At 47.5% G+C, this 14,160-nt stretch overlaps 1 protein-coding gene across 6 annotated transcripts in view; it reads right to left on the bottom strand.

The window, feature by feature from the left end:
• The window catches only part of BCORL1 (BCL6 corepressor like 1), a 59,908-nt gene that overhangs the window by 35,662 nt on the left and 10,086 nt on the right, over window positions 1-14,160 (bottom strand). For 4 of the 6 annotated variants that reach the window (XM_061178844.1, XM_061178841.1, XM_061178842.1 and 1 more), the window contains 2 exons: window positions 4,982-5,111; window positions 245-332 (listed from right to left, as the gene is read on the bottom strand). In XM_061178844.1, coding sequence (XP_061034827.1) covers window positions 245-332; window positions 4,982-5,067 — 174 coding nt within the window. In that variant the 5' untranslated portion in view covers window positions 5,068-5,111. Of the gene's footprint in view, window positions 1-244; window positions 333-4,919; window positions 4,956-4,981; window positions 5,112-14,160 lie in introns of those variants that run through there. The other 2 variants (XM_061178846.1, XM_061178845.1) reach the window with 2 other exon arrangements.

Raw genomic sequence — 14,160 nt, 5'->3', positions numbered from 1 at the left:
GCTCTCTGTAGATCGTGCAAGTGTCCCGAGGCCCAGGAGAGGTGACTGCTGGTCCTCTTTGCAACTCGACCAACCAGGCAGAAGCAAAGAGAAGCTGGCCAATTTCTGTCTCACATACAGCAACTCCTGGGAAACACCCTGTCCTTTCCTGGCCCCCTTCTTGGGATGGCAGGCTGGGCACGTTGCCTGAGCAGTTCAGCTCCACCCGTTGGCAGGTGGCATGTGGTTCTGCATGGCCCCTTACCTTGGAAAAACTGCTGACACAAAACTCCTGAGATCCAAAGCGCTGGCAGTCACCTGTCGTGGACTCCTCATCAGAAAGAGGTGCTCTTCTAGCATGGGAGACACAACCAGAAAAGGGACATGAGGCCTAGTCTTCAGGCCACCACCACCTTCCCCAGAACGCCCCCTGCCTGCCTGGGTTCCCATAAAACCCTCCTGTCTCGCTTCCTTTGGTGGCTTGGGGGAAATCACAAGGAACTAGGGGTAGGGGAGGTCCAGGCTGCAAACCGGAGCCTCCGTGCCCAGCTTTTCAAGTTCCTGCAAAGGAGCCTGATCTGACTAGACTCCCCTCTTTGGGCTGTGTATTCTAGGGCTCTCACCAGGAGTGTGGAGGACCCCAGCACCTTTGCCTTGTCCCTAGAGCTTATCCATCAAGGTGACCGTCCAGGAGCTACTGGGCATTGCCAGAAGGGGAGAGGTAATTCACAGAAGATCCCAAAAGGCATGCAAACTGCTTTTCTCGTAAATATGATCTTATTTTAAGTCTACAAGGAAAGCTGGCTGCAGGTACCATAAGGGTAACCCTTTCCTAAAACAAATAACCACCCCCATTGTGGTTCATGTTCTAAATCCAAATCATCACCTAGTCACCTGATGAGCTTGCCTAGAGCAGATACACGTTTATTAGCGCACATAATGATACTGATTTGAGGCAGGTCACTGAGCATCAAGGGGCATTTCAAGGGCACGACTTCTTTCCCTCTAGGGTATCTCTTCCCCTTTTCTAGGGTACCAGAGAGCTCAAGCCAGCACCCTCCTTCCTACCTTTCTGCTCTTGCTTGCATCCTATCCCCTGCCAGCTCCCCCACTCTCCGCTTGGCCTCCCAGCACCACTGCATTTTCTCCCATCGCAAAGGGAAGGAAGCCTTCAAAGCTACAGACCCCGAATTCAAGTTGGTATATTGCAGAGGGAAATGCTCAAGGCCAGAGAGTTGGTTCCCAAAGGAGGAAAACTCAACTGTACCCTCACCTCCTCAAAATGTCTTCTCTAAAATTTGGGCAAGAATCTTAGGAAATGGTATATCCTGACCAAAAAAAAAAAAAAAAAAAAAAAAGGTCAGACTGGGAGGGTGAAGTTGAAGAGAAGACAAACACCCACTGGAAGTTTGGTATTTTGAGTTATAGCAAGAACGTGCCACTGCTGCCCTAGGGAAGACACCAGTGGGGCAGGAGCCATGGTGTGAGTGGCCAAGTGGAAAGCTGAGGTGCAAGAATAAAGCTCCAGAAGAAGCCCTGAGATGTGGTTCCTAGGGTGCAAAGCACAGGAATGCTCTGTGCACCTCTGGGGAGCTAGACTGCCTTGGGGTTTGCCCCCCTTCTTCAGAGCCTCGCCCTGAGCTCTGCAACAGCCAGGGAAGAAGCCAGCACCTGCCTCACCAGCCATCCTAACCAAAGGGCAGTCAGGGCGCCCACAACCAACCCCCACAAGAACTAACTCCTTCCCTCCCACTGGAACAGGGCACCGTTGACGGACCCCAAAATTGTACCTGGGGCAAGAGAAGCAAAAAAGGCAAGGGGATCACCGCGGGCCTCTCCCCATCTTTTCAGGGCTCCAGAAGGGACTAACCGGGGGGAAAGGCTTGTTCCCTTTAAAAGGCATCTAGGCTGGCAGAAGTGGGAGGGTTCCACTGCTGGCAATGACTGCTGGTGACAAACAGAAATGATCATAAGGAGAGAGGCGGGCTGGAGATGCAGTCGGGGGTCTCAAGGAAGGGGAGGAAGGGGAGCCTGAGGGAAAGGGAAAACATACTTCGACATCAACCCCTGAGAGCCCAGAAAAGCAAGACCAATACCCAGCCTTAGGCCAGGCCAGGGATGGTTTTGTGGGGAGGATGGTGACGAGGAAAAAGGAGCGGCAGGGAACCCCCCCCTTCACCAACCCCACATGAGGGACCGCAGAGGGGAGACGCTATTTCCATTTCCCCCGTCCTGACCATACACAGGGGAGTTCAGCTGCATATTTGGTCCTCCTTGCTCGGCTCCCACCCTGCATAAAGTCACCTTGAAAGTAGAAACCCTGCCTTCGAAGGCAGCCACCAGAGAACGGCAGAGCCACCGGCCCAGAGACTCTGGAGGTGGCAGCGGCCAACAGCAGTCCTGGCTACTCCAGCCATACCCACACCTGAGTGCCAGCCCCCAAGGCTCTGGGAAAATGTCCTGCGGCCACGTTTCAAACCCTCTGAGGAGAGAGGTGTGTAAAGCCAAGCAAACGTTAAATTGCTCCATTGAGAGAAGAACCTGGGACAGAGACAGCTTGCAGGGCAGGGGTGCATGGGGAGAGGAGGGTCAACTGGGCAAGATTAGGAGGGTGTGGGTGGCGGGGAGAAGGGAGCAGGGGTCAAAGCAGGCTTCAGTCAGGTCTGAAAATCAATCCCACCTTTTCTTCCCAACAGAGATGACCCTGGGCCGTTATGCTCAAGGCTTTGTTGAACCTAAACCAGAAACAGCCATAACCTTTCAGGGCTGTTTTCCTAATTATTAAGGGCTAGCACCACTGTCAAACCAGACCTTTTTCAGTTCCTGTTGGGCCCTAACTACATGGCACACATCTCGCTTAGATCCCAGCCCCTGCAGACTTCCCATAGCACCCCAAGACTGCCTTCATTCCAGCCAAGGTCTCCCGCAAACACACCATGTGAGAAATACCAGCCCTCACCTGAAACTCCTACTCATCCCCCAAGCCCCGGCGCAAAGGTCACTGCCTCTGGGAAGCCTTCCCTTATTCCCCCAGGAAGTTTTTCATTCTGGCCTGTAGACTCCCACAGGACCCGTACATGCCACTCGACAGCACTTACCACCAATATCCCATGACTACTGGTTTGCTCTGATTGAGTTTAATAAATGTTTGGTGAATGACAGCATGAATGGGTACAAGAAAGGAAGCAGCAAGCAAGCAAACAGAGGGATTTAGCTGGAGGCTTGTCTAGAGTCGGCCACCTGAGTCCAGCATAAAGCCCCTGTCCCCAGTTTCTACAGTCCTCAGCTACATCTGATGGCGCTGGGCAGGCTTCTCAAACATAACTTTAAGAGTTAACCCCAAGATGCAGCTTTACACCCGAAATGTCGAAGTTCTACAGGTGGTCAAGGGCTAAGGAAGATGGTTTTTAAATACGGTGAGATCACATTTTGGAAATCAGCTATAGCATGGCCTGGGCTGTAGTGGGAAGGTGACAGCAATGGGTAGATGAGATCAGAAGTGACAACACTTAAAAGAGGTCATCTTAACCACTTGGCATATTTGGTAATCTAACGTCCCAAGGAAAGTCCATAAGGAGGGAAAATCAGGTTCGGGCCCACTTCCTGGTCCTTTTTCAGAGGGGACTTAGAATAGACAGTAAACTAAGGTAACTTGTTCATTGATTGTTTGAAGGCTCTAGTCCAGATCTCTACATCAAAGCCTCAACTACTTATAACTAGTTGCCAATGAATACTCACGCAAATCAATACCAGCGCTCTGCCTTCCCCAGATCATCGCTTAGTTATTATCTAAGGACATACCTCATATGCAAAGGAAAATACCTTTCTCGTGCAGATCTGAGAAGAATTTTGTCTTATTTTCCTTGATCTTGATTTTTATATTCTAAAATTAAATTCCTTTTAAGTCCATCTCTAACTTGTTCCTCAGTATAGACAGCATTAAACCATCAGGAGCTAATGGCTTTAAAAAAAAAATAAAAAGGTCTATTCTCCTAACCTGAACCTCACACAAGTACATACTTCTCCAGTTAAGAACAGAAGAAGAAAACAGATACACACAAAGACGTCCATTCCTTTTCCCTTCAATATTACCAACACTCCCCCACATGCACACACACCCATGCACACACTTCCAAGATTTCCCCAAGGAAATGCCAGATCTTGAATCCCAGGAAAAGCCATATCGTTCTGTGTTCTAGGTGACTGATTTGATGTATTTGGATTTCAACAGTCGATATATTGAAACCAGCAAGCATGGGGGAGCCATACCTTCTCTAAAAATGGGAGAGGCATTGCAACCATCACACACAGCTCTTTGGCCAAGGGTTATGAAAATCAAATGTAGAATCTGAAGGCCATTTTGAGTGCTCTTCATACGGGGCATGATCAGGAAATGGAACAGCCTGGTCAACCCAGTATTTTGGTGAACAGAAAGCTGAAAACACACGCAGATCAGGCAAGCATCACCAACTCTCAATTTCATACGAAAACTACGTTAAGCAGTTTGATCCTCCTTTGATACTTCACAAGGATCTCACTGCGAATCATCATTAGCCTCGTGAGACAGGAAAGTGCTGATCACCAGAATACCCACTAACAGTTTCCAGTATAAAGCTGAATGACAAAATCGCCTTTCTTCCAGGCTTAGATCGAGGACCAAAAATATCTTACACGTATCCTTGAGCACAGAACATGGATGCAGCAAATAAAACTTGCAATTGCCTGAGTTTCCCTTTAATCCACAGTCTGACAGTTCTTAATGAGTAGACAAATACTAGTTGGCAAAAGGTCATCTGTTGGCCTCCTCACTTTCATCTGAACAGGGACGGCATGGCAGAGCAGGCCACTCACACAGTCCCAGCCCCAGCCCATCTCAGGAAAATTAGAAACAACCAGCAGCCCCCTCCCCAGGGTCCCCCCTCAGGCCCTGCTGCAGCTACCTCGCCAGGGAGCAGCACCGCTCACTGGAAGCCGGCGACGGCCACCTTCCCAGCCTCCTCACCTCTCCTCGTTGATGCCACACATGCGAATCCGGTCAGAACTGGTCCAGTTGTGCACGCCGCTGTAGAGCGGTGCTGTAGAGATCATGACAGCCACTCACCACCAGCTAGGACCTGCTGTGGCCACTCCCCCTGGGGAAAAAGAACTCCCAAAAATCAAAACTTGTAACACGGACAGCTGCTTTAACCACCTTTTATGAGGAAACATTTAAATAAATAAAGGTAATTAGAGCACCAAAATGTTAAAGCAGTCTCCCTCACAAGCCAGCCTGCTATGGAAAATTAAGGTCCAAATGGGGATGAGGGAGCACCAGCTTTCCAGGAATCCATAGGTTTCAGGATGGAGACGAGGATGCTGTTAATCACCTAGAGTGATTTTTAAATTATCTGAAAGACAGATATGCATGAGTGTTCGAGGAAATTCAATCTATTTCAGACAAGTGAGATGCCAGTATATTGTTCTACACACATTTAGCCTAACCAACTACAATTAGGGGGTCATTCCCATATATGAACAGGGCATCGAAAGACTACTGGGGAATCTTTTTCTCGTCAACTCTCCAATCCATGAGTACTGAAGTATTTGAGTGACATAACCAATTTAAGCTCTCCAGAGGAAGCACATGCTTTCTTTATAAGCCCTTCAAAAATACTCATTCTAATTTCAAGTTAGGAGTTATACAGATATAATGCATATACCTAACCTGGTTTAAAGTGCCCTTCAGATCAGATGCCATACTCCTTGCGCTCTGACCACAAACAAACAGAAAACAATGCTCCAGCAAGAACCGCACATGTCTGCCCTTGTCCCTTCCTATTGGTCTGTCATCCCCATGACCTACCGCCCCCTTCACCAGCCAATGTCAGGTTCTCGCTGTTGACAACCACTGCACAGCCAATTCACCTTCCAGAGAAAATGAGGCATCAAGAGAAAGAGGTTTATCCAATGAGCTTGTCTTGAGACCCTCAAACTCGAATTAACTTATTAGCTAAAAGCCTTATTCATCAAAGCTCAACTGAACAAAACCCTACAGTGATCAGAATTTTATGCTGTTCTCCACTTTCCAAAGAAGTAAACCACAGTAAAATACAGTCACCTCAGGAATTTGTTTCATTTATCCTTTATACAATTTTCAGAGATCGTCCATATTCAACACAACATCACTTACTCATTCAACAAATATGTATTGAGCACCTACTATGTGCTGGCACTGTCCTAGGTACTGGGGATTCAACAATTAACAAAAAAGACCAGAAATCTCTGCCTTCATGGAGTTTATATTCTAGTGGGATGAGATGGACAATAAACACGTTAAATGAGTCTGTGTTACAGTATGTTAGAAGGTGGTATAACACAGGCTAAGGGGCAAGGGCGATGGTGGGGGGCGGGGAGTGGAATGGGCTACAATGTGTAAGTGGGTGATCAGAGTAGGCTTTGCTGAGAAGGAGACATTTAAACATCCTGAAGGAAGCAAAGAGGTGAGCCATGTGGATATCTGGGGAAGAGCATTCCAGGCAGAAGGAACAACCTTGCAAAGGTCCTTAAGGCACGAGGTGCCTGCTAAGATCAGAAAAGAGCCAGGAGGCCAGTGTGGCTGGCACAGAGGGAGCAGACAAGGGAGAGAGTCAGTGAGAGGAGAGCAGGGCCACATCCCCCATTCTCTCCTTGGTCCTCATCCTACTCCTGTCCCTGTCGCATAGGATACCGTTGCCTTCGCCCGCTCCTTTGTACTTGCCCCTTTCCTGGCTTTGCAGACCCAGTGCCTGCTGGCCTATCTGGGGCCCTTCTCTCCTGCCACCCCAGAAACCTGGCCCTCCGTCTCTCCTCACCTCTGCCACCCTCTCCTATCCCTTCCCCTTCCCTCCTTCTTTCTCTTCCTACCCCACTCATCTCTCTCTTTCCCTTCCCACTCCTCTCTCAATCTCTCTCTCCCATTTCTCTCTATTCCTCCTCATCATTCCCCTTCCCCCTATTATTCTCCCAGCTCTCTCTCTCTTCCCCTCTCCTCTGCTTCTCTTCTCCTTCTCTCTCCTCCCCTGCCACGGTCCCCTCTCCTCCAACGTTCTCCCCTTTCCCACCCTCCTGCCCCTGTCCTTTCCCTCCTTTATCTCACCTTTCTTATTTCCCCTCAGGCTCCACTCTCTCCTCCCTCCCCGCTGCCCCCCCTCTCTACTCTTAGTCCTCGGGTCTCAGCCTTCAGTCTCCCTCTCTTGTCCTTCTGTCTTCCTCTGTCTCTCCTCTTCCTGTCTCTCTAGCTCAAGTCTGGCTCTCACTGGCTCTCCCCAACCCCTCCGCCCCCCTCCCTCTGCCCTAAACCCCCTCCCTCTGTGTGTGTGTGTGTGAGTGTGTGTGTGTGTGTGTGTGTGTGTGTGTCCTGCCCCTCCTTTTCGCTTAGCTCAAGAGCTCTCACAGTTTCAACTCACCCCTTCGTGCGCTGATGACTCCCAAATCTGTATCTCTAGCCCTGACCTCTCTCCTTAGACCCAGACCAGAATTTCCAGCTGCCAGCAACTTGCTGTTAATTGGATGTCCACCGAGCCCCTCAAACTCAATGTGTCTCAAACCGAACTCATTATCTGTTACCATAAACCTGCTCCCCACCCCCACGCCCAGCGTGTTTCCTATCTTAGTTAATAGCACCACTATCCCCTAGCCTGGAAATTTCAGCATTCAACTCCTCTCCCCCACCACCCACATGCAATCAGGAGTCAAGCCTTAATAATGCCATCTCTATCCTCTCCTTCTACCCCTCTCGCCACTGCCCTGATGCAGACCCTCATCATTTCTCGACCAGAATATTACACTAGCCTCTTAACTAGTCCCTCTGCCTCCAATCTCTTGATTCTACAATCAATTCATCTTCTAAAGAACCAGTTCGATCACATCACCCCCTCCCTCCTCCAAAGCTTTCAATAGCTTTTCTCTGTCTTCAGAATCAAGCCCACATTTCTTAGCACAGCATTCAGGGCCTTCCACAACCTGCTCTCAAACCTCCCCTCTAGCCTCCTCTTCAGCCACATCCTGCTATTTCCCTGCGCCCTTGCCACCCCGACTCCTGACCCTTCCCTGAAGTGGCCTCTCCTGTGTCCCCTCTTCCTTTCTGTCCTCTCTCAAAGCCTAGCTTAAATGTCATCATGTCATCTCCCCAGCCCCAGCCCCTGGTCGGTTAACTCCTCCCTCTCTGGTTCTCCTCAAACATTTCATTCCCACCCCTACCACAGCACAGATTCTTAGTCCCTCTGCTGTGTGGTTAGTTGGGGATGTGGCACGTCTGTCTTGCCCCCACCCCCAGACAATCAGCTACTTACGGTAAGAAATACTGTCTTTTCTGTCTCTGGTTCTTCTGCAGTATCTTACGTATAGTAAGTACTCAGTATATACGTGTTATATGGAAGTGAAACCTGGATGAGAATTGAGGTGGTGACCCTGAGAAATTACATGAAGCAAAAGAAACCTCCCTAAAAAGTATTCACCACGCTTACTATTTTAAAAAAATGTATTTCAATGAAAACGCTATGCATTATCTATAGCACACCCTTCCAAGCTGCCTGATTCTAGCCCAGTTCATTGTCTTTGAGTTATTTTGCACCTTTGTAAATTGCAGGTAACTGATGGATATGCAAACTCTGTCTTGTCCCATGCAGTTTGGATTGACTTTCCTCCCCACTGTGGAAAAACCAGTTTTGCCTCCATTTGCAATTCAATTCCTTTACTCCATATAAATTTGTGCTTTTTGGACTTTTTCTTTGAACCGGCTATAACATCTGTCTGGTTCTCTTGCTGATTAACGAGTAAAATAAAATCTTTAATACGTGTTCATTTTTACATCTGTAAGAGACTCATGATTTTATCTTTTTCTGAAAGTTATCTTTAACATTCCTAAAACAGTTATGTGGGCTCACACATAATTTTAGAGAGATTTCCACAAGGGGTAAGACAAATGGGTTGACTGTCTGCGTCACATCAGGTCACCGGGATCCCACTCCCTAAACATCCCGGTTGATCAAGTTTTGACTGTTTCTTAGAGTATCTTGGAATATCCCAGTTTAGGAAACAATAGCTCAGCCTGTTGGCTGACCAGCCTGGGACAGAAATCAGAGGGGGGAATCCTGGCATTTGGAAACAGAATAACGTATAAAATATCATTACCTAGATAAGGGAGTTTTTAGACCCCCCAAATCCCCAAATAACAATAACAACAACAAGAAAAGCAAGTAAAAACCAAAATAATTACCATACAATGTGCATTTTATGACTACCTAGAGAGCAAACCTGATCCTAGGCAGCCCCACTTTCACAAGATCCTGAAGATAGAGCATCTGCTTAAATCTCAGCCTCCCACTCTTCCACTATGATTTTGTCAGACCAACACCTCTTCTTACGTGAAGTCCTCTGCTGCTAATTAATAGTAGCCTTTGCGGAGGCAGGGAGGGGAGGGGAGGGGTAGAAAGCACAGTCAGGAGAGCACAGAGCTAAGTGGTCTACACAAGAAGCAAAGATCGGTTCTCCTGAGCCAGAGAGTAGGCAAAGGGAACTTCTAAAGAGGCACCGGTGGCGTCAATGCCCACATAGGACAGGAGGAGTCAAGATGGACAATGCACACCAATATTTCCCAAGTCAGAATCACCGAGGTGCTGGTTCAAAATACAGATTCATAGGTCCCAGCCCTGGAGTTTCTGATCCACTAGGCCCAGGGTTTTGTTTTGTTATTATCATATCCAATCAAATTAATAACCACTCAGCTGTACACTACGCCTCAGGAGAGGTGAGCAGAAAGGAAAAATCCTACAGACACGCCACACTTGGTAGGTTTCACTGGTGTACACACTTGGGGCCCAGCTTGCTTTTGCTCGTAGTGCCTGCATTCATGTGTGGTGTACAATTCTCAATCTCTCTCTCACTCCCTCTCTGATGGGAACCATCACATCAAAGGCAAAAGGCGAAGTTCCTAAAAGGAACTTGGAAGAAACCTGGTAATCTCAAGTGACCCAGGAAGCACAGGCACAGGGATACGAAATACCGCAAAGGATTTTCCCAGATGTCACAACCATGTAATTGCTAAGAAATGAACAGCTGCACGGCCCCAGAATCAAATGCTGGTCACTGCCTGGAAGGCAGCAGGACCACTGTGAGCTGTCCCCACTTTGGGGGGAAAAAACTCAAAAGACACATCCAACTTGTGGTGAGAACAAAGGAGAACACATGCTCCACCAATCCAAAGTGATAAGTGTGGCTGAAAATATAAATAAAGAAAACTTTTTGATTTAGAAGGCACATGTACACATAAGTAGAAGGACTGACCAAGATACAAGGGAATGAATCCAAGAAGCGGGTGGCAAAAAGCAGGTAGCCAGGCACAATCACCGCACTATGAAACAGAGGAAACCAAAGAGAAATGGACTGATAGGAGAGCAATAACCTTAAAATGGTGAAAAGAGCAGCTAAGCTGAGGGCGAGCAGGTAGTAGAAGAAAAACCATGATGAGGCAGAACTCTTTCCCCAAAAAATCCAAACAGAAAAAAAAAAAATGCTCGAAGACAAGTGCAGGTGTGAAAGGCATAAAAGAGAAGCCCACAGCATATAACAACCAAAAAGGAAAAAATGAAATAGGGGAACCTGAAATATTTCACCATAGTGGGCCAAACTGAAACACTGGGGGGAAGCACTGACGGCAGACATTTTAGAAAAGTTTAGAGAGAATATGTTCTCAAAAGGGGAAGAACATCAAATTGTAGCCCAAGTTAGGGTTGGGGGAGTTGGTAATAAGGGACAGTCAGCACTAAAATCTCAAAGGAGATTGTACAGATTGGGTAGACTTTTTTGGTTCTGTTTTGAAAGGAAGATGCCAAAACAAGCAGATTTCACAACAAGGACAAGCAAAAGCATGCTCATCCTGCATGTGAGGAAGAGGAGGACATGACAGGAGGTAACAGAGCATCTATCTGACTTTTTTTTTTTTTTTTTACGAAAGTAGACATTGTTAAAAACTTTTAGTTTTTACCCCTGAAAATGACCAGACAGGGGACTTCCCTGGTGGCACGGTGGTTAAGAATCCGCCTGCCATGCAGTGGTTGAGAATCCACCTGCCAGTGCAGGGGACATGGGTTCGATCCCTAGTCTGGGAAGATCCCACATGCCGCGGAGCAGCTAAGCCCATGGGCCACAACTACTGAGCCTCCGCTCTAGAGCCCATGAGCCACAACTACTGAGCCCACGTGCTGCAACTACTGAAGCCCATGCACCTAGAGCCCGTGCTCCGCAACAAGAGAAGCCACCGCAATGAGAAGCCCGTGAACCGCAACGAAGAGTAGCTCCCACTCGCCACAACCAGAGAAAAGCCCACGCGCAGCAACGAAGACCCAATGCAGCCAGAAACAGTAAATAAATAAAATAAAATAATAAAATAAATTTATATTAAAAAAAAAAAGAATCCGCCTGCCAATGCAGGGGACACAGGTTCGATCCCTGGCCCGGGAAGATCCCACATGCCGCGGATCAACTAAGCCCATGCGCCACAACTACTGAGCCTGCGCTCTAGAGTCCGTGAGCCACAACTACGAAGCCTGCGTGCCTAGAGCCTGAGCTCCGCAACAAGAGAAGCCACCTCAATGAGAAGCCCGCGCACTGCAACGAAGAGTAGCCCCCGCTCACCGCGGGGCTAGAGAAAGCCCACGCAGAAGAACGAAGACCCAATGCAGCCAAAAATAAATAAATAAATATATTAAAAAATAAAAGGAAAGAAAAGAAAATGACCAGACAGGGTGTTTGTTAGTCTAGTGGACCAGTTCCCCAGAATCACATAGCTCCTTTTGTGGCCAAAGACCCCTTACGTGCAGAACAACTGGTGCTGGCAACGCATGGCATACAACTAGGACCCCTACACATAGCATGAAGCCTGCCCATTTACTCCTGCTTGGACTCTACCATCCAGACAGTAAATTAGAAACTCAAGATTAAGAAGGCCTCAGTTAAACTAAATCTGGTAGTACTCCCCCAGGACTCTTTTGGTTCACACTGTCTTGTGACCTGGAAGCAATTATGACTTTAAAAAAATGAAAGAGCCGGAAAATATTCCTCTTGAAGCCTGGCCCTGAATCTGTCCTCAAGAGGATAGGCGTGGCCAGTAGACAGTTAAAGAAGGAGGGCTGGGTCAGTGATGACTAATAAGTAAAGAAAACCAACTCTGGGACCTACTGCTCCAATAGAAATCCAGAGCCCTGGGGAAAGCTCCCGTAAGACAGAGGTATTCACATTCTGATTTCACAGAAGCAAAGGAAAGGCCACCCTACTACCCCACTTTGGGAAAAGCAGCATCTAAGACACCCCCAAGGAGATCCAAGTGATCACTGGCATTGAGATCCTAGGGAACGTGAAAAGGCCTCGGCTTCCACCCAGTCACTGGAGTGCCTTTAGAGGGATGTCAAAATGTCTCAAAATCATTGTTTTCAACAGGAAGGTTTACACATACCCAACAAGGATAACTTTACCTGACTTTAGATATAGAACCCTCACCACAGGTCTTACCCTCCTTGTCCCTCTGCCTTCTTCCACGTGTAGGACTAGCATTCCTATTTCTCCTACTTAATTACGTATCCTAAACCTCACCCCCCAATGAGGAAGTTCTTCCAACTTAAATTGTTCTAATTTAATGATTTCCCATATAAGGATATTCTAATATTCTCCTCCAGCTTTCCACTCAATATCAATATCCCCTCTTCTTTCCCTACCATTAACCAAATACCATTCCTTGAAACTCAAGAGTCCCGTATACATGCCCCAATCACTTTGCTTCCCTTTATGCAAAACAGGTTCCTCTACCACTATACACCACCTACACAAACATACACACACACAAAATCAACTGAAAATAATCTGCTGGGCAATTGAAAGGAGGAAGGGGCCCTTTGCACTGTTCATCCCCACCTTCTATTCTAGCACTTCCTGGTTACCCTGAGGTTTTTTTTTTCTATCCAAATAGTTCCACGAGTTCTACTCCAAGGGATAAGTCTTATAAGGGACACTGCATCCTGTTCCCAGATGCATTCATTCCTGTATTTACCGAGAAGGCTAAGGAGTTGTCTGCACACGGCTCTAGCACAGACACCTTCACAGACTCCTTGTGTACCTCCATGTTTGAAAACCCTGCGTTATAAACAATTATGAGACTTGGATACAAAGGAATGTTAACTATCTGCTAAACGCATGAGAGCTTACTCATTCAAATGAATAAATGTCGTTACCGCCAAAGTAGTCATTTTGGAAAGCTAGACATTCACCTCGAAGCAGTGACCAAGGCTTGCGATCTCTTTGGAGCTCTCCCGGTGAGCATTACCATCCAAACCTTTCTGAAGCCAACTCACAGCCTTTTTAGTCTCCTCACGAGCGCTGAATCCATCCATTCAGAGTCATTTTGATGTTTTAAAACTGCCAAAACCCATTCAGAATCATCTAATCACACAGCGGCAATACCCTTGAAGAATGATATACAGTTTACCGGCGGTAACCGTGGGTTTCACATCCGCGGTTGGCTGAATCCGGGGATGCAAAACTCGTGCGCGGATGCGAACCTCGTGCGCGGATGCGAACCTCGCGCGCGGATGCGAACCTCGCGCGCGGATGCGAACTTCGCGCGCGGATGCGAACCTCGCGCGAGGATGCGGAAGGCCGACTGTGTTCTTTCTACTCCGCCATTTTTCGTCAGGGACTTGAGTGTCCACGGATTTTCGTATCCATTTTGATATCCACGGGGGTTCGTGTAACCAATACCCCGCAGATACCAAGGGACGGCTGTACGCTAGTACCCAAAGCCTAAACTGTGGGGGGCAAAACTTGGAGGGCATTTTCAGCCCCCACTTCTCAACCATCTGAGACATCTCACTATGTGCAGTTACTATGTCATCTGCAAAAACTGAGAATAACACAAAAGCACTTGAACGGACCAAAGGTAATCGATTTCAGCAGTGAAGTAGGCAAAAACAAAAGTTTTAATCTCTCACGTATATTTTCATACCACCAGATCATTTTAGCTTTTCCACCCACTGCCAAGATACTTTTTTCCTATTATTCAAATAGTACTCACTTCCATTTCCTGCTGTAAGGAAATTATTTTACTCCATTTAAGGAAAATACCTCATCATAGCTTTAAACTGGACCTAGGCTCTAGGAACAAGATTTTGTACA

This window comes from Eubalaena glacialis, chromosome X, assembly GCF_028564815.1.
Source record: "Eubalaena glacialis isolate mEubGla1 chromosome X, mEubGla1.1.hap2.+ XY, whole genome shotgun sequence".
NCBI lineage: Eukaryota > Metazoa > Chordata > Mammalia > Artiodactyla > Balaenidae > Eubalaena > Eubalaena glacialis.
This window is presented reverse-complemented; position numbering and strand designations above follow the sequence as displayed.